This window comes from Patagioenas fasciata, chromosome 9, assembly GCF_037038585.1.
Source record: "Patagioenas fasciata isolate bPatFas1 chromosome 9, bPatFas1.hap1, whole genome shotgun sequence".
NCBI lineage: Eukaryota > Metazoa > Chordata > Aves > Columbiformes > Columbidae > Patagioenas > Patagioenas fasciata.
The window spans coordinates 14,883,911-14,905,203 of record NC_092528.1 but is presented as its reverse complement, the minus strand read 5'-3'; the positions used below and the strand labels follow the sequence as shown (position 1 = coordinate 14,905,203).

General features: G+C 38.0%; 2 protein-coding genes across 10 annotated transcripts in view; one reads left to right on the top strand and one right to left on the bottom strand.

The window, feature by feature from the left end:
• Positions 1-14,350, top strand: part of LOC136105213 (thiamine transporter 2-like) — a 37,359-nt gene extending 23,009 nt beyond the window's left edge. Inside the window, exons 6-7 of one of the 3 annotated variants that reach the window (XR_011740489.1) lie at positions 9,253-9,329; positions 12,019-14,350. Coding sequence is in view for 2 of the 3 variants with exons in the window: in XM_071812491.1 (XP_071668592.1) it covers positions 12,019-12,060 (42 nt within the window). In the remaining variant the exon portion in view is untranslated. Of the gene's footprint in view, positions 1-9,252; positions 9,420-12,018 lie in introns of those variants that run through there. The other 2 variants (XM_071812491.1, XM_071812492.1) reach the window with 2 other exon arrangements.
• Positions 1-21,293, bottom strand: part of AGFG1 (ArfGAP with FG repeats 1) — a 33,738-nt gene that overhangs the window by 11,864 nt on the left and 581 nt on the right. For all 7 annotated transcript variants that reach the window (XM_065844493.2, XM_065844491.2, XM_065844495.2 and 4 more), the window contains exons 2-5: positions 12,464-12,557; positions 3,510-3,625; positions 2,809-2,971; positions 1,740-1,896 (exon numbers count right to left, since the gene is read on the bottom strand). In XM_065844493.2, the coding sequence (XP_065700565.1) occupies positions 1,740-1,896; positions 2,809-2,971; positions 3,510-3,625; positions 12,464-12,557 (530 nt within the window). The remainder of the gene's footprint in view (positions 1-1,739; positions 1,897-2,808; positions 2,972-3,509; positions 3,626-12,463; positions 12,558-21,293) is intronic.

The following is a 21,293-nucleotide window of genomic DNA, read 5'->3' as shown; positions in this document are numbered from 1 at the left end:
TACATGTTTATACAGCTCCTTAAATGAGCATTTAAAACTCATTTTTGCCAAACCTGGTAGACTGATTAACCCTCTTTGTCTTCCAAAGGCAAGAGTAACATTTATTACTTTTAGTTAACACTACTCTGTGGTTACTGCACACAGAACAGGCCTTAAGTGTTTTACCCTAGTGAGTCAGAAAATACCTTCAGATAAACCAGTCTGTAATACACATTCAGCTACCGCATGCTCAAAATGACATTTTGTCTTTTAGAAACCGATTTACCAGCCCTGAAACTGTTTTGGATTCTAAAACTTATGTAAAGGAGTAATGAGAATGATCACAATGGTTAACTATTGAAACTGACCGCTAGTTATACAGCTGAGTACCCCTCTCAATTTTGACTATCAGCACTTACTATAACCAGAAGTTAACATACTCTTTCATAAGATTATATTTATTCCGGAGTGTTCATATTGCTTGGTAATTTTTAAAAGGATAAAAAGCAGATATGCAGTAGAATTTTACCTAGATTTGAAACATAGTATTGAAATATTGCTTTAACAGAATTTTCATCTCCTGAAACCCACAAAGAGTAATTAAGTGTATATACAGAAAATCATTCATCAACAAATCTGGAAAGAATAAGTTGTTAGAAAAAATTAAATATTTGCTCTCTTCAGTAGAACTGTACAACTTAGGCCAGTCAGCACAAGTTCTCCCCGTTAAATATACCTCCAAAAGATGACTAACATGAAATCTTATTTTAAAAAATACCCTGCAATAGCAATTCTTCTATATCATTATTTTCAAACTTTTTGAAAGTTAACTTGGAGAAAGCCTTGATACTTTGCTCAGTTCCTCAGATGTGCCTTAAGTCCCCTCCATCATGTTTCCTCTCAGCTATTAACAATTTCAGGACTGATTTGCAAGAAATCTCTTATTTTTGTTGGCTTAGCAGCATCATGGTTTCTCTCAAAAACAAGATGAAAAGTCAATTCAGACAAGACAGGTAAAGGTACTTTCCCACAATTACAATGCAAGTTAGAAACAACATAGTTCAGTGACCACAGAATCAACTGTTTCTTTAGGACAGACTATGTCTCAAAATCTTTGGCTGAAAATATATCCTGAGGGCCCAATATATTTTACTGAAATAATTATTTAAGAATTCAAGGTGTACCCGCATCCTCAGTCAATACATATGCTCAAAGCTTGTTTATTCTTCCTGAAACTACACAATACTACCCACATGGGTGACATTCAGCTTTCAGGTAGACACATACACAAAATAAGGTCATTCTTTAAACTGAGGAAGCCTTTGTTTTCCTCTTAACAAATTGACAGTTATTGTCAAGGCATCTGACCTCCCTGTAAGTCATTATATCTTCTTTCCACAAATGCTCTTCCTAATAATTTTCAGAAATAAAATTGAAGGTCTAATAGGAGCTTCTCACTACATTCTGCTACTCATCCTCTCACTCTCTCCCCCAAAAAATTTAAAGTTCCAGTAGTAGGCAGAAAGAGTCTAATCATACATATCATAGCAAATAGCTATAGCAACTCCCACTTCAAAAGCAGGATTATCAGCCTGTCTTCAAGATCTCTTTATAAAGATCTAAAGGCAATCTTGAGTAATACAACATTGTCAAGGCACAGAAGTTACACATACCTTATTAAAAAGTTTAGTCTAAAGTAATCAAAAATTTAAGACTACATTTTATTCATTTAAAAGAGATACCCTGCTCAGAATACTTACCTGTATGACTGTTGAAGTGTGCAAAATTAGCAAAATTTGCTGTAGCAGTTGACTGAGGAGGAGCAGCAGCAAAGATATCTGAGCCAAGGTCACTGAGGAGGTCAAATTGTTTCTTTTCTTGTTGCTGCTGTCCTTGAGATCGAACTACAACAGGAGACTACAAACAACATTTCAATTAGCCAATACAAAAAAGCTGGTATTTTATAAACTGACTTTTGTGAAATACTAGAAGAATAGACTAAGGATATTTCTTTAACAAGCCATTTATTCCTGAAGCTTAAGATGCTGTATAGAGCACAGACCCTCCTCCTATAGTATGAAGAACACTACCTATTTATGCTGTTAAAGGAACTTTGCAGCAGATTTCCATGGATTAGAAGAGTCTACAAGAATAAAGTAGCAGCATATAAACAGCTTCAAAATTATGTATTTAAAACTGCAAGTATTGTACTAATGGAAGCGATAAAGGCTGCAAGCTGCAAATTTCTGTTTGAGTCATAAAAGGTCAATTCAAGAGTTGCCTGTAGCCTAAAGATAAAACCGTTTTTCAAAAAAGTCTTCCCGCCAAAACCTAAGTACATAATATTGTTTGACTTTATGTAACAGCATACAGACACACACTGAAACCCACTTGATAAGACAGATACAGAATGCATAGCAAGTAATAACAAACATGCACATATTCACTACTAATATCATGGTTAACAGTATCAGCCATTTTATTGTTTCCAAATTAAAAAAACACACAAAATGAAAATATATCAGGTTAGGTTCAAACCTTAAGAGATATTTAAGCAAAAGACAAACATAAACTTGTCAATCACACTGGAAAATTCTGCTTTCTGAAAACAATCATTAAAAAAAAAAAATCAATGTGGTCAATAGAAACAAGTTTAATCTAGAATCTGACCTGCAAACACCTGTATACTTCAACAAAATACATAAAATAAAGCTGTCTTTAGCGATCATATTATTAGGTAACAGTTGCTATAGCAAGAATTCTTGTGTCACTAAAAGAGAAGTAGTACTGCTGAACAGTTCAATGCTCTTCAGCTGTGTTATTACTCACTTGGCTCGGTGTGCCCTTGTTTAAGTGCAGTGTGGGTGCAGCTTCTCCCAAGAGAGATTTGAGTGGCTTCACCTCAGGTGTGCTGCTTGTACTACTAGCAGAAGACCCTGATATGGATGCATGGACTGACGCCACCACCTTTGCTTGCTCTGGAGGAACATACCTACGTTCAAAAAGAGCAATGCTTCTTACAAGTTTAAGGAAAAGTTCTGCTCAATATTCGTAAGACTCAAGAGTGAGAAGCAACAAATCTCAACTTTGCTATTTTAACCAAGGACCCTGCAACAAATCCTACCGGTAGTTTGCAAAATACCTATTATTTAAATATGGCAGTTATTCCTTTAAAAAGGGACTAGAATTCCAAATCATCATTTTTTATAGCACCTATTTAATACAACCACATCTTTCACCTCCCAATAAAAGCCTGCAAAACCCTTACTTTACACTGTTGTTGATATTCCCTTAAGCCATTTCTGTTCTATCAATATGAACTACACATTGAGAGACTTCTTTAAATAGTTTGTCTTCTCTGCTCCTGTAGGAGCTCTGAATAAAGCCCAGAAATCATTTTCCTTTTCAGAGCTGTGCGATCTAGTCCAAAGAACACACGAGAAAGAAAGCACACTCAAGAATGTGAGGATAATGGTCCATCTTCATTTCTTGTCATAGAGGCAATCTTTATAACTGTAAAGTTATCTTACCATCTTTTCTTTTCATATTTTTCCTGTAGAAATTCCTTTACTTTCTGGGGATCCCTGAAGTCTGGAATTGCTGATGATCTATCATCAAATAGGCCTAGCCAGATCTGTTTGCACACCTTTTAAAAAAAAAAAAGAAAGAAAGAAAAAGGATTAATCAGAGAAAATATCTTAATTGAAAAACCTATTTACGTTACAATTGTTAATACATCAAACCATTAAAGTGTGTGACTGCACATTTTTTATTCCGGATCGAGCTGTTTTAACAACTGACTGGTGCATCATGTACTGGTCTAAATACTTAAAGTTGAAAGACCATCTGTCACAGCAGGGCAAGAAAATCCTAGCATCCAATTTCACCATGGAACACTGCTTTTACAAAATATTTGTAGTATATACTCAAAGAGGCAAAGTATCTGATTTCCACTTGTGATCTTTAAGATTCTTCTCTTTTACCTAATTCCACACATTTCCTTACCTGCACTTCCAGGTTTAAAGTATTTCAACAGATTCCATATGGCACGAGCCCCAAAGAGTAGCTGTTATAGGATCTGAGGTTTAGTATTTATACTTAAAATTAGTCTGAGTATAGGAACTTTTTTTAAACAGCCTTTCTTACCATCATGCAATTTCTATGGTATCACATACATTTAGTTTGAGTGAGGATGTGAGAAAAGGGGGGAAGTACTCTTGCTCTGCTTTGATTTTTCGAATCATAGTTGTGTAAGCAAAAGTTGAAACAATTGCAAAATTCTTGGTATGTTCAGCTTCAATTCTTGACCTAAACAAGAGGAAAGGTGACTGTTCTCAAAACTCAACAAGACACAGGAGTTGTCACCCTTAAAATATTTTCTTTAAGCATTTAAGGCTACTCTGCAAGTAACCTGAATATACACTCAAACAATATACTAAACATTAGCCACCCTCTAAAAACACACTCTGCCATTTTAGAACAGGTGTCTTCCCACAAAGAAGTGGAGTCAAAAAAGCTTTCTCTTTACGATGCCCACCGTTTCTGAAGCGGTCCTGACTGCCCCTCTTACATGCCTCCTACAAATGTTGTCCTCTCCCCCTGCAACAGCGTCAGGTTCTCAGCGCCGTCTCCGTGACCTTCAGAGGAAGCACATGCTCTAACAAGCAAGAACTGCATAAACCAACTGCCCTGGAAGCTATGGCAGATATCGGTTCTAAGAATATGCAAACAGGTATGAAGGACTGTGCTGTCCAAACACATTCTTGGTTTAAAATGATGCAAGCTTTTTAAAGGCATCAATTCTTGCATCACATTTCCATTTTTGCAAACCTTCAGAAAGCAGACCTCCAAAATGTTTCCTGAAGCAACTAACTTCTTCTAAATACCTATACACAAAAGCAGTAGTAACTGAAACATGCCTGAAGTCACTATTATAATTCACTTAATTAAACCTGCAAGGCACTCTTTATTGGTTCAGTTACTGCTAGCACAGAAAACTGTATGACTAATGGGCATCACACAACCACTGAGCAAAGAATCTAGACTTAATCACTCACGCTTCAGCAAGAAGTTCTCATTTTAACAGTTTGACAGCAGCAGCTATACGAACACAAGTTAAAACATTTACTTTACCACACCAGAGATGCAAAATAAATTTCACATAAGTCTCCTTACCTAAAAGGTTCTCAGAGAAAGTACAATTTCTTAAATGCAGAAGTCCTTTAGAAAGCCAAATTTTATAAAGCCACACATTTTATATACCACACAAAAACTACTAAAAGGCACAGTTTTGTCTGCTTCTGTATGAAGCACCACACAATGCTTTGAGCACCAGCAGCCGTTCCAAGCCAGCATTCAGAACACAATAAAAGGCCCGTTGTCTTTCCCTGTTTGCTGGTGACCTGTACATTCTTTCTAGCTATACTTTTGTTACTATCATCTGACTTGACAGGGATCCACAATACTGCATTGATTAAACTGAAAACTGTGTTTTCTGGTTCACATGAAGCAAGCTACAAAAAAGAAAACGGCAGCGTGCGGCACAATATCATACGATAAAATCAAAATTGGAAATTAAACTTTAAAAATATTGTCAGAGGCAGAACTTGTAGCATATACAATTGTTGGGTTTTGAAAGCTATCTTTCCATAGTCTTAAAACAAGTCACCAACAGTACCAAATCTTGTGCAAAGAAAAGTATGCTGGGAGAAATGTGAATATTTCTACTGATCAAGCTGTCACATTTTACTTCAAAGCTGTTTAAAAGTTACTCTTATGATAAAGACCAAGGAAATTTATGCCATACAACTTTCTGTTGAGTTATGGTGGGGAATGATCACTCAGTATTTACTTCTTTGGTACCCTGACATAGCTAATCAATCCCCACTAATTACAACTCTTAAATCCACTATCTGAATGTGACAAAACTTGAGACACTAAAAGATTAACTGTAACCAAAAAATAATTAGTGGAAAGGTAGAAAAATCAGGTCGGCAACTTTAGCTGCCAATACTTCAACATGAGCTTCAGTTCTGTCAGCTGCCCAGGCAGGACCTGGACAAATGAGCACAGTTATTCACAGATGTGTTGACTTTTGCCCAGCCATTACTTGCAGGACATGGGGAAAAAAAAGTGCAAAGAGGCAGTAAAGGTCATATAAATTTGCACAAAACGAAGCTTTAATCTACTGGTTGCTCTGCTAAGCACAAAATTTTCTTATTGGTTTTCTAACACAAACTTACTATTTGAGGAAAAAAAGTTATTTTCAAGAGAAACAAAAAATCAGAACGTATACTTTGAGAAATTTGAATTTAATATCCTAAAGAGCGCATATTTTCTCTAACTATCGCATTCAAAAACCAGACTTGCAGAGCTGATTCGGAAAATGCTACTGCCCAAGTTCCGTGATACATCTTAAGCTCCATTTTATCTGTAAAAGCTAAAGAATGAGAATTACTGTTAATACATGAAGAAGCATCCCAATTCATCACAACTTCCACAATATTACTATTAATGTATCAGGCCTAAAAATACTATAGCTTTCTGAAATACTTCTAACATCACACCATCCTCTTGGGGATAGCCTGGCTTAGCCATTTAGTATTAATATTGTTCTTTTTGCAACAGCAGCACAAGTAAGCATCTGCTCAAAAGTTCTGTTCATTCACAAAAGGCATTGCTATACTCCTTCTGATAACCAAAGCTCTATTAAATAAAATGCTCTGCTCAGAGAAGAGCCTGGCAATCTGGAGCCAAGAGTAAACAGTCAAGTTATGTGGCAGCCCCAGAAACAGTGGAATATATCCAACAATCCATAATTATTGTCTGCTGTCACTGAAAAGTATAATTAATCCATGTCTCACTGGTTCACCAATGCTGAAAGAAGAAAAAAATGCCAGCATTGAAGTCAGAATGATTGAGCGTATGCAGCATTTGAAAATCTACCTTTGTTGAAGGGTTGGTGGAAGCAAGACTTTCAAGTTTTGCCTGCCTCTGCTACATCGTGAGAGCTGCAAAGTAGCATGACAAAGCAAAGTTTTATCTTGTCAGGTAACGATAACTAAGAGATTCAGCAGTTATCTCCATGATATTTAAAAGTTCATGAGAATCCTTTCACAACTGGTTTGGGAAGAACAGTACCTGTTCTTTGCCAACAAGCTTCAGTCCTGCAAGGGATGTCATTAGACATTTGGCAAGCAGATATTGGGAAGCTCAGAATTAGATCAGTAAGTACAGCATGAAGCAAAGAGGGAAAGAGAATCACAACCAGCTTCAACCTACTCACCCTGACCTAGATAAAAAACCCAGGAGGTAGCAAGGCAGAAACTGTGAGTTGCCAGAGCTTAAATATATCATTGAAAGCAGAAATTGGGCCAATTGCTTATTGTATGATACAATAAAATTTTTACCTATATTTCTCTTCATACCATTGCTTTCCCTGAATCTGTACTCAACAGCTACCTATTTGAGGGAGAAACTGTTTCCCCTAGAATAACTGCACTTACCTTTCTTTTTTTCATACACTATTTACATTTGTAGTCCTACAGTTTGAGTAATTACCCCTATTTTTGCCTTTGACAGAAAGGAACTAAGAGCTCATCCCATTCATTGCACATCTGGTACTCCACAAAATAAAGCTGACCAAAAGGCTTTTGGTTTAAAACCCAGTGTAAAAAGAACATAAATGTACCTGTTTTTCACAAACATTTAGCTTTTGGGTTTATTTCTAGGTTTGTTGTGATGTTCAGGATTTTTGTGTGTCTGTTTTTACAGAGTTGGGAAGGTGGGAAGGACAGGCACATTAAAAGACTTCCAATTAAAAACCAAAATCAGTAGTATCCACCAAATTTTGCAGAAAGCCTCAAACAATCTGAGATTTCAGTTGTTTATATCCCAGTGCTACATATTTCAGCTACCAAACAACACTTTGCCATGCCTAACTATTTCACTGATACAAATCTCCAGTGTGTGTGTGTGGGAAGGCGGATATGGGAGAGACAAAGGCCTTCTGCTTACACAACACATCAAGCCACCACACTTCAAAAACTCCTGTTAGCATAGTTGTGCTAGTTAGGCATAATAAAAATTCAGTTAGGCCAGCAAAATTAAGTTTTTGCTCATGAAGCTGCCTTCTCTTGTATATCGTAAAGGCAGCACGGCAAGGAAAAGCTATAATACGACAAGTACTTCTCCTGGTAGAATCTACACTTTACCTAGAAAACCTACAGCATAGAGCATTTCTTGTTCCGATCCAGATGTACCATTGCATAGGAAGATTACACATTAGTCTAGTTTAAAAAGCTCTAGTGACTTATTACCTTTCAGGGGCCTAAATGCCAAGTTCGATTTCTTCTTCTCTCCCTCCCCACCAATAAAATATCCTCAGATATGCACTAAATATAATGCTGACAGTGCAAAGAATTACAGATTAGCACACAACAAAACTATGTTCCAAAACAACACTCGCCACAGGAAGAAAGATTTGGAAACAGTTCCCTTATGTAAGCAATTTATAGCTTTGTTTAGTAATTCAGCACTTCTGATGTCAATATTATTCATTAATCTCTGTAGGTTAGAAGAATTTTATACCGGCAGCATACTGATTTCCAAGCCAGTCTGGGTCCAGAATCTACAGCCGCTTTCATAAGCACAGAGTCCAATCTAGTAAATCCTGCTAACAAAGCCACTGTTCTACACACAATCAGCTCACATATCTCTATATCGTATTAGTAGAACCAGGGATGTTCTACAAGAACACCTGACTGCACAGCTCATGCTGTCAGGACTCATCAGCTCCAGCTGCTCTTTCCAGTCTGGGGTTTCTAGGCCACATTCCACACTAAAGGAGATTCTAGGAAAGCATTTTGGTCAGGCCAAACACCAGCTCTGAACCAGCTCCATACTGCTGCTGGTTCTGCAACTGCAGGTTCTGCTAGAATCTAGAATGCAGGAAATTGGTAAGAAACACTTGCACAGGTGCTATCAAGAGTCAGGAAGATTGGCACAAAATCAAAATTAATCACTGAAACTAATCCCAAGCAGCTGGGCATACCTGCATAGCATTCTACTCATTAGCTCAGGTAAACATGAGCTTTGCTGCCAGATAAACACAGATTTTTCCAAATACAAGACCATCCAAACAATTTTCTTCCACCATATGCATATTAGAATAGGCTATTTGGGAAGGTTCTAAAACATAAAAACATATAGCACTTTTCAAAAGTGTGGTAGAAAAATTAACTAACAGGTTTCCCTCATAATACTATTTTACAGCTTCAGGGGAAAGCTCTTGAATAAATACTCACAGCTACAACAGCAACATGAGATGAGTGCCACCTCCACTTTCTGCAGTGAGTTCACTTTCTACTATCATTGCACTACTGAATCAGAGACCTAACCAACATTAGCATCACTTGATTATGAGCATTCAAACAGAACCATCTCCATATCACTCTTTTCCTCATTGTTCCTAACACGAAAATACAGTGTGAGAATACCTCACACTGCTCTTCATGAAGAGAATAAGGGGGGGAGGCGGGGGGGACGACCATACCCAGTGAGTCAGAATTGCCTTTATCCTTCAAAAGGACTTCAGAAAGCACTTGAGGAATATCAGCTTGGAGATGTCTCTATTCTTGCTGCAAAAATGAGCTAACCCCAACATAAACAAAAACAGAATCTGGACATCTGTTTATACCTGTTGATTAGTAAGCAACACCAAAATATAGATGTCTTCTAATACAGTAAAAAGATTTAAATCTGTATTTGAAGCAGTAAGAACTCATCTGAAAAAAAGTTCAAGTTGCCTGTGCCAGAAAGACCTTCCTTGGAGACATACGTACAGGAAAAAGATGGTATCTCTCACCTGAAGAGAAGCTGCTTCGAATAATCATCTCTTCTCAGAGCAATCACTTTGTGGAAGCCCTTTAGTAACTAAATGTTTTACCCACATGTGCCAAAAATGGCAATTTGTGACAACTGGGGAAAAGTTACCATTCCAGAGATTTTTTTTTTTTTTTCTTTAAGAGAACTTCAACCTCATACAACACATTTGACTTTAATCTCTTTGAAGGAGAGTGGAAAACTACTTCCCCTAAGAACAACTCACCACCTTAATAACTACCTTATCTCAGGGAAGCTTCCTTGGTATTTTCGTTTCTATTCAGAACAAGTTCTGTATTGTGCACCATTACCTACTCATCTGGAAGCAAGAAAGCTTACCACAGAGGCCTTGGCCATGGTGGAGAAAGACTGGAAAGACAAAGCAGGAATGAAAGTATTTTACAAGCTACAGAAAAATGGAAGTTAAACATACTAGATTGAAAAAAGTTGAGGTTTGTTTAATATGTATAGCTGAACTAAAACAACTAAATGTTACATCTAAAACATTCAGTGACTGTACTTTTTTTACATGTCCACATTCTAAAAACATTGGACAGTTCCATGTTTGAACAAGATGGCAGAAAATTTAGTTTCTTAATGTATACACAAGAGCCATCTGTGCTGAAGAGCCAGCTACACAAAGCAGGTTTTTTGTGAGGTCAGATGAACTTCAACTGCCCGATACTATCTTATCTGCAGGTGAGCATTCCAAAGTCCAATACCAACAAGAGAAAGCAAAACGCTAATTTATTAATAACTACTGGCAACATACAGCATGATAAAGTGGAAACTTCTTTAAATTTTTAATTTCTAACAGTGTTTAAAACAACATCATTTCTGTTTAGTATTTGAGCACCTGTTAAATCTACCATCTGCAATTACAAATATCTGTTCAGTGTTACTTTAGAATTAGGGTAATGGGCTGCTATCCAACAACTCGAAACTAAACTCAGGTGGACATCTTCATTTATGAGGTAGCTCATTTAAATTACTGTAATACTTTAGAGGAATAAGCACTGCAAACACAAAGACCCCTGCTTTTGAAACACAGTATAGCATTGCAGAGATCTATGAACCTTTTTGTGTCAATAATAAATTATGCATCTACTAAATCATTATGATTGGCAGACTAGTCAGGTCTATAATGAGAAGGACAGCTACACTAATCAACTGAATAGGGATCACTTAAGGTTTCAGGTCAGTGAAAAATAAAACTGGTAGCATTCTCTGGCTATTGCAGATTTAGTGAAAAACTAAAGTTAGAACAGATGCATGGAAGAACAGAGGGAGGGACACACATGTACGCATACATCTTACTTTACACTTGTGAAACTTAAAGCAAAGCTGGAGTTTACAAACTACTCTCATGGAAAAGAGACTCCAACACACTATAGCTGAACCCATGGAAGATTCTTTATTATTCACCCTATGCAAAAAGTCAGCAATATGCCATACATATATATGCAAACGTATGTATATAAATATATATGCAATGTTATACAGCTTTAATATGCTAAAACAAAAATAAACAGTCAAAGCCATTAAGAGTATTTTATAGTGCCTGGAAGAGTTCAGACCTTGTTCCAGCTCTGTCTAGAGGAATCATCCTCTAACAGTCATTTCAACAAATAACACATATTTACCAGGACAGAAAAAGAAATTGCTACTTCTGTTTTCATTCTTCAACCTGACAGTTATGAATGGGCCAAGTTTAAGAAAGTCAAGTATCAGCATTTTAGGTAATGATGGGATCTACCCCACAAAGCTTCACAAGTACATGTTGATAAGACACTCTGTAGCCTATAATCAATAGTTCTACTAAAACAGAACACCGATAAAATCAAAGTGACATAGAACATTTTCTAATTCAGAACAGAAGTAAAAGCTGCCTCTAAAATCCTTAATGCTGTAGTATGGTATAAAAACTTCATCCTCAAATGGCAGACAGCAATAGTCACATCCCAGGGTTCACATGCTCCGTGTGTCCCCATAGAGCAAATCTAACATTTACCTCATATTTAGTTTTCATCTATTAAAAAGAACAAAAAGGCAGAACTTTGTGTCTTCAAAGCTGTCCCAAGCCACTCTAAACATATGAACACTTATTAGATAATATCATTAGAGGAAAAAATTCTTCCTTTCCTTCCTCTCTTCCAGAACTTTCAACATTGGTATACTTCCATTAAAGGAGGTTATTGAAACTACTAGAAGACTTTCTGACACCCACTCTGAAGAAATACGGCTACAAGCAACAGATTTATTTTTGTCATGGTATGCTCTTTCAGGAAACACTGCTGCAGTCAGTCTCAAGGTCTGGGCTTGCAGAAAAAGACAGATGCATATTGTCTTGCGCAAAAGCAAAAGAAAAACCAATTCAGAAACACTGATCATGTGAATCTAGATTGTCTCCACTGGGAAATAACACAAAACATTATGATGAGCAGCTACTTAAGTGAAACAAGCACTTTAGAAGCATAACTTCAAATGATGTTGTTTTTAAAACACTTCTATCTACTTTTTAATAGGAAAAAGTTTTCCTAAGTAGTGTTTTAAAGTTTACTAAAGTGCCAAAACCACTTGATATTCCCCAAAGAATACTTACTTCATTTCCGTGTTTCTGCAGAAATTCTATTTCCTGTTGTGTAAAAGTAGTCATTGAAATCGACTTCACTCTGTGAGGTGGATTCAAGCCCCGTCTAAAAGAAGCAGCAAGAAGTCAGTATTTGGTCAGTATTCAGGAAATCTGCCATCATACAATCACATTATAACCAGAAGTCAGTCAGTTTTAAATTCAGGAGCCACCTCTGCAAAACACTTATTTTAGTACTGCCATACAACTTCAGGCTGTGTAAGCTCATCTCAAAATAACATCCAGCATGCAAACTCAAATAACGGAGCTTTAGGGGAGACCGATGTTTACAATTGCACAGGAAAACTCACTCTGACCCTTTCTATGCATATTTACGAAAACAGACTTTTTTAGAAATCCTGAGCTGCTTCCCCAAACTTGTTCACCCTTGTCTCTACCCTTCCTCTCTCAATCCTGAGCCCCCTCTTGTAGTTTTCTTCCCCTCTAACTCCTCCCTCACTTCAACCTATTCTTACTGCAACTTCTACCCAAAGACTAAATTTCTTCAAGCTAAACTCCCCAGCTCAGATTCCTTTTCTCTTGCTTTAACCTATATTTCCTGTTTCCTCCCAGCACCTTTTTCTAGTTTACTTTTTGCTCCTCCATCTGTTGGAGGAGGTCTGTCTTCCTCCTCCTGAACACTACACAAGTAACAGCAACAAAAAGCAAAAAGACAATCTTTTTATTGTACTCTCAAATGAGAGATACCATGACTAATGCAATAGCTCCAACTTCAGCAGTTCTCCCTTAAGCAAAGGTGGGCACCATTCTTGCACCCATGCCACAGCCACCTGCAGCAGAGCTATTACAACAAAACCTCAAATTCCTGGTGCTGCCAAAGCCTGACATTGTCAAACCCAGTTCGGTCAAAACCTGCAAGCATAGAGAAAAATCTTGATAGCAACACTCCCAGTATAAGAAAAAGCTTTCTTTCTTTTCAAGCTTTTTCTTGAAATACATGCTAACTACTGCTTTTGCCCACAAATACTTGCAATTAAAATCAAGCCATGTTTTGCTCAATGGAAACAAGAACATTACATCCCACATATGCCAAACGGTGGACACATTAACTCAGGCAATGCAATAGGGTTAGTTTAACACTCAATCAGGTCTGGATCTCTGCAAGACCATCTTAAAACAAAAACACAAACACACAAAACCCACAAAAAACCAAACACATCAAGCAAAACAAAACAAAAACAGAAAAAAAAAACAACCAAAAAAGAAATGTACATTAACTATGAGATACCAAAGAATGCAAAATTCTGTGGTTATGTATATGAGAAGAAAGTTTCCAGAAAGGAAGTTGGGGAAACATTCCAGGGATGTAACAAGGGGCTAACAAATTGCTGACAAATTAACTTCTAAAAGTTAGCTTAATTGCTTAGATTCTTTACTTCACTTTCGTTATAAGTTTGGTTCAGATTGCTTTTAGGAATAAAACACACATTAACAACAACAAAATCACTGACGTCCAATTATAGATGACTATTATTGATTATTCCAAGCACACTAACCAGAAGTTAAATTGTTATCCATCAAAACAGCAAATGACACAAATCTGATGTTCCAAGTATTAACACTTCCTACTCAACTTTTAAGTAATATTTTTAGCACTTTTGAGTAAGTTTGAGTAAGTATAATAAAAGAAAAAAACTGTTGCGCATTTAGCTTGCAAATTCACCTTGACACATGAATTCATATTGTACCTGTAAGAATACAATTCTGATCCTGTGTTAAAACAATTTCTAGGATGTCTAGGATTTTTTTTAAGCAAATACTCATTTCAAGATGATGCAACTTCAAAAAAAAATCTCTAAGAGTTCCATGCAGTTAAAATTAATTGTTTCAGAGCTGGTGCTAGGATTAGATTTGGTTGTTAGGGTTTGGGGGGGGGGTGGGGGGGTGGTGGTGCTTCTGTTTTTTTGTTTTAAACACCTTCTTGGTCTGTGCGTATGAGCGATTACATGTCATTAAGCGAGACTGCAGAATTGTATATTAAGTGACAGCTCAGAAATAAAGTTGGCATCCGCCTGGCATTTCACATAAATATGCTCTATCAAATATTACAGCAATCACTGTCCCGTCTCCTCCTACTAATTAAGATGCACAGTTAGATATCTGTAAATGATTTAATGACTATTTTAAAAGCTAGGGTTATTCACTAACTTATTCACATGTTTTTCAGCACAGGTAGTATACATAAGCTTTCACACTATTTTGGGCTGGAAAATAATTTTTACAGTAAGTATAGCTAAGTGCTATTTACAATTTAAAGGGACTGCACGAGTTATTTAAGGAGCACCCACTCTACACTGATCTACTAGGGCTCTTCAAAGCATTTACATCAGCAAACATGCATATTCAATTCTGTTAAGCAGTAATATTAAATGTAATTAAAGCACAGATTAGATTTTGTTTAGCCTAACTAGAGACTTCCTACATAGCGCTCCCTCCAGTGAAGACTGCTCTAAAGTTTTAAGGTTCAGGTTTTGAAGTTACCCAATTTACACATTATACCTGTGATGTGGGATAAGGTGAATTCTCATTTCTTCTATATCCTCCTGCTAAAGGAGGAAGACATGCCCCACTCCTAAAGGTCAGCTCACAACACAGAAGTGGCAGATGTCCTGCATGATGAGAGCACATCACCACATCCATGGATCAGGAAGACTAGAAATCCTGACTATAACTTTAATAGCCATAAATGCAAAGTTAACTATCGACCCGCAGTACTACACATACAAGTAATCTTTATTTAACATGGCAAGGAGTGGGGAGAAGCTTCGGAAAAGCCTCCTCTTATGCTAAAGCAGCATAACTCAGACTGGAAGAATGAATTCAAGACAAGATGCTGTATTAGACAGCATACAAATGCAACCCAAAACATGTGCATTATGTTCCTTAGATAAATTGATTCTACCATTAGACCAGCTAAACCCCTTTTTTATGATTTCTAACTAGCGCGAGCCCATTTCAATAACATTATACCTACAAACTGACTAGAATCTCCCTAAAACAGAGCAGTTGGGGGATTTATGAAGCAAAACTCAAGAAACAGCCTAAGTACTAAGGCTAAGACATTTTATACCCTTTCTTACCTAAAGAGATTACTTGACCCAAATGATTCAGAAACAACTCATCTACATATGGGGGAAGTTAACTGGCAGACAGCCAAGTACAATTATCAATTATGAGGACTTAATAAACCTTTTTTATGGGGTATGGAGGGGAGTATCTATCACTTGTTTTGTTGCTTTCCATGTATTTGACAAGTGGTCTGCACAACTGTAATGCTTTACAGTATTCCACATTTAACAGGGAACAAAATGGACTATAGTCCCTTAGTCCAAACCAATAATGCCTAAATGTAAATTGACCCTGAACAAATAATTGCAACCTGCACCCAAGCAGCAGTAGCAGTTACTCCTTTCTCTACTACAGACTTCCTGAGTAAGACAGTAACCAAATGCTATCTCAGCACTTAACCCAGATGGCAGCTGTCTCCTAAGAGGCCCTTGGGAAAGATGACCAAGTAAGACTATTCTGCCATCTGCACTTATGCAGCACACCATAGCTAGAACATCCCACACGTAGATCCCACTCATCGCTGCCAGCGTCTTCATACTCAGCAATGGTTATTTCTGTGGAACAGCACTGTGACCTTCCAGCACTGTGAACTTCCAGCTGTAAGACTGTTCTCCACTGAATCAGTCCAATCTTCTAGTGACATAGCCTGTCATAGGGACAGCTACAGAGAACCTGAGCAGAACAGGAGAGTTCTGTTCTTCAAAGAGCACTGTTAAAACCAGTGCTCTCCCAAACAAAGGAAGCTTTAGGGCCATGGACACAAGATTCTCAAGTCTGGCAACTGAAATATTAAACCTTCAGTACACTGTCAACAAGCAGTGAACATTTGTTACTAACACAATTTAGTAGCAAATTATGGTTGGACTTGTGATTGTTGGCATAGCAGCCATTTTTGCATTCATCTCAATCAAATGTCAGCAAAGTTATCCGCAAAGGCCAGGGCTAGGATGGGGAAAAAACAAACAAACCACAAAAAAAACAACCACGACATTTAAAGAGTGGATTCTAGTGGAGGAGAGGGTCACTTCTGTGGGAGGAAGGGTGGACAGGTGGCAACTCAACAGCACTAACAACCCCTGTGTCAGATTCTCACACGATCTCAAGTCTAAGCCAGCAAAATCTGATCCCCTAAGAAGCAGGAAGTTAATGAGGCAAGTCAAATGCCAAGCCACCATAGAGCATCCTACAACCCCAGGTGTCTGGAAAACAAGTTTAAAACCCAATGTCATAGCATCCCTTATTACTTCTATGCTACTGTTATTAGTAAAAGAGAATATAACCAGTACTGGCCACTCCTGATACTCATAGACCTCCCTGGAGACCCTCCATCATCTCACAAGCTCATTTATTTTTAACAGCAAAAGGCTCACACACACATTTAGAGGTACGGTCAAGGTTAATTTAACTCTTTTCTTCAGAAAAAACAAACATCCTTTTTGAACTGCATAGTATTCACTGTGGTACAGACATTTCCTTTGCTCTCCAGCCATGACGCTGAAAACAAGAAATATAGTAATATAGGAAATGCCCTTAAATATATATATAAACACAAACATTACAATATGGAGCCATATTCCAAACATGTTCCAAAGGAAAAAAAGGGCTGGAAAATCATGCCAACACAGCCAGAATCACCTTCATTGTAACACTGTTTATTTTAATTTCTGCAAGACTTACTTTGGGGAAAGGGACAATAATTCACCACTACTGCACAAAATTTATTTTTCAGTTTGTTACTAATATTTGCCATCAAATACTCCAGTGTGGTTGATACAGAAGCCCCTTCTCCAGGAAAATTTAAAATTTCAACTAGCAATATTACAAGAGGCCAAAAGAAGGTCATGTGATCTAATAATTGTAAGAAACAGCATAAAAGGGTTTTCGCATTCCCCACAGTAACCATGTTCTAAACATTCGTTGTTGCTCCTTCCTGACACAAGCTAGAAGTGCAAACATCTGAACAAGTGACTTCCTTGGTAGGTTGGAAGGGAGGGGGTAAGGAGGGCAGCAGTGAGGGAAAGGGTAGGAGTGTCCTAATAATCATATCAGCACATGATTAAAAAAAAAAAAAAGTCAATATTCAAAAAAAAATTTCTGTAGTACAACACTTGCAGAAGGAACTCAGGATGGAACAGAATATTTTCCATTCAAGAATTTAAAAACTTGTTCTTTTTATGAAAGTCGGGAGAGGGCTGACTGAGAGCAGTACAGAAGTGCTTGGAAGCAAAGATACACACAGACAGTTGAGACACCAGGCAAAAAGGCATTTGATAATACAAACGGAAGGATGTCATTGTCAGCAGGACACGTGGTAGCATGCAGAAACACAACACACAACAGCTACCAACATCATCCTTTGAACCAAAGGATTCCTGTCAAACCAAGGAATCTCTCTGCCAGCATTTCCTGAGCCAACAGACCCTTGTGATAACCCTCTTATATAGGGGGTATGATGATTATGGGATGGAATACTCAGCTGGTCCATTCAAGTCGCCTGTTCCATCCACCCCTCCTTAAACATGCCCCTCTCACAACAGAACGTGGGAAAACTTATCAGTCTTTCTTGGCTACCTTAAGAGAGTCATAGTTACTCCCGCCGTTTACCCGCACTTCATTGAATTTCTTCACTTAAAGAGAACCAGTCTTGTTTTTAACAAAATCAGGACAAAAGGGAAGAGGAAGTCACCATCCACACCACTATCAATGAACTTTCTCCCACATATACCATTCTGTACAGCTAAACCCAGTCTGATGAGAATACTTTAAACCTAGGTATTACAGAACAGGAACTCCTCTATGTTATTCGTACTTTCAACTTGACAAGTGTCACCTCCAACACTAAAGTCAGAAACAGCTCTCTGTAGCAAAGTCACTAGTTCTCTCATCATTTTTAGTAGTACTTGAATAAGCTAGACATACTATCTTTGGAAACAGTTAAGAAAATGGCAGTATTTGAAAACTAAGCCCAGTAATAAACAGTATCACTCTGTCTACACATAGAATCATTAATAGCAACTAATAACAGATCCAGAATGAAGGTTTTGGGTTTGAATAGATTGTTCTTGCCAGGACAATGAATAAATACTTTGAAAACTTGCAAAAGAAAACAAGTTACTCTTCAGATTTTAAAAGTTTAGAGTTAACTGTACCTAGAACAACATGCCTGTCCAAGATTATATCAAGCAAACACTTTTAATTAACTGAACAACCTTTCTGAAGGAGACTTGTGAATGAATAGTATTTTAATCTTGCATTGGGCACTTCATACTTGAAAAGACTGGTCTATGTGACTCCAACAATACTTCCTATACTAGACTAGAAAAAAAATTAAAACAAGAAGCAATGCAGGTCATTCACATAGCATACAAACAAGATGAAGTAATAAGATTATTAAAACCTTATAGTAAAGCAAGTATTATGAAGTAGAATGCAAGCAGCCATTAAGCATTACAGAAGCAGCACTACTTTTACACTTATTTGCCACTATGTGGTTTCTTTCTAAGTCACTTCCCTCCACTGTGGAATTCTACAGTGAAAAGCATTTAGAAATAAACAAGTTGCATGTAGGACTATTCTGACAGAAGTGATAAAAATAACAGTTTCTAATTATGAAAAAGACATGACCTCTCTCTATACTAAGTCTGATCACTGGCTAGGTTCTAAGGTGTTAGCCAATACACATGGTCTTGCACATACAATTTATGAAAGGATTTCGAAGTTAACATGAAAGAATAAGCCCAAATTTATTTCAGAAAACTCTGTCCTCTTAACAGTCCTTTACTCTAGCTTTAAGAGTAGGTGTTACTAGTTGCAACAACCAAAAATGTTGTTTGTGGTTTCTTTTTTATGGCAACACAAAAACACTGCATATTTAGAACTAAAGAGCTATTTGCATTTTATTAGAACACCAACACATTAACAACTGTTCTTCGGGAAAAGTCTTCCTGCTTGAAGCATGTTGACATCCAAACATGGCCAACTTCACCGCAAGTGAGAGTGTCCCCAGCTCACTGCCTGTACATCCCTTTGGTTACTGTACACTGGACTATGGACTCCAGCAATCCATACCTCCCAGCCAACAGACAAAAGGAACAAATCCTATTGAGAGCACACCAAAAAATCTCAGCAGCACTCATGATATTTCTGTCTATTAAGATCAAGAAGCCTGAAAAATAAAGGAACATATTCTCAAGGAGCAGGTTTATCATGTCAGTTTAACCAGTAAGAACATGTGCAACCATTAAATAAGCTCTGTGCAGTACCTTAAAATAGTTTCGCATGCCAGCACAAATAACAGTTTGCTAACAGAACAAACAACAGCCAGAGCTGGCTGATTAAGTAGCATGTATCTAGTTAAAAACTAGAATCTTTCAGTTCCACAACCCAAATGTATTTTCTGTATTTGAGTCAAGTCTGTTCAAAAGTCTACACTTAGTAGAAGTAAGAAGAAAAAAACCCCACCAGACTAATTAGTAGTCTAGTAGTATAAAAGGTAGCCTGTTCCATGTAAATTCAGCACAGAACTAACATGTTCACTTTGTTTTGAATCTCAATATAATTAACAACTTTGTTCTAAAACCCCAGACCTCTTACTTGGAAGGCCTGTGTGAGGTACTTAGTCCTTCTTAGTAAGGGGACAGAAGCTAGTTCAGGCTCCTGAATGCCTTTTATGAACTCAAACCCTTACGAACACAGATCTGTATCCTTTGAAATACTATTTATTGCTTACTTTGGCCACTCCATTCCATAAGCATAATGCCACAGAAGCATAAATAAGCAAACAGATTTTGCTACAGAAACGGTAACACTCAAGACAGTAGGGTTCTTCCCCAACTTACATACATGTAACTGCAATTCAGAACTGACTGATCTCAACTGTTAGTTTCATACAGTGTCTCAGAGGGGGAAGGGTGGAAAAGGGAGGAGACATAGGGGGGAGGCCCATGCAGGAATGAGGAACAGGAAAAATGCAAGCCACTTTATCAGAGCCAATCCCATTCTAAGGTTTATATATATAGTTCGTAGGAAGCAATAGATGCAAGAAAAAACCTTCTACTACTTCTCTGATCAAGCATATTAAACTATTAAGGATAGAGTTCATCCTCTAAGCTAGAGTTTAGAGAGATGTCTTATAAACTACTATCAAGCCTAATTTGATACACAGAAGGCTAGGCTGGCGATTTAATACTAAAGTAAGATCTTTAAACGTTAAACTGCGTGTTCACGACAGGGTTACTCTCACCACGTCTTCAAGACTGCCATGAAAATTAACTGTTCAGCCATGTGCACCCTACTCTTTCCAAAACTATTCTCCAAACACTTGTTTAATTAACTACCCCCAAGTGATTTCCAGGCTGGCGGTGGAGCCCCCGCTTCATGTGCGTCCCTCAGGCAAACCCTTCCACTCCGTACGTGCAGGAAAACACCTCCTGGGAACGGCGGCAGGACGGGTCCGGAGTGCTGCCGCCCGCCAGGCTGCCCCGCTGCCCGCCAGGCACACCCGAACACCCACCGCCATCCCTCAGGCCGGGGCTCCGACGGGGACGTTTAGCAAAAACCCCAAGAAAGCCGTCCCATCCCCCTCGCCGGGAAACCGCCCGCCTGCTCCCCTCCGACGTGGCTGCCCCAGCAGCCGCCGCTGCCCTGCGGCAGCAGGAAGAGCAGACCCCAGGGGAAGCGGCCGGCGCAGCCAAATCAGAGGCTACACCCGCGT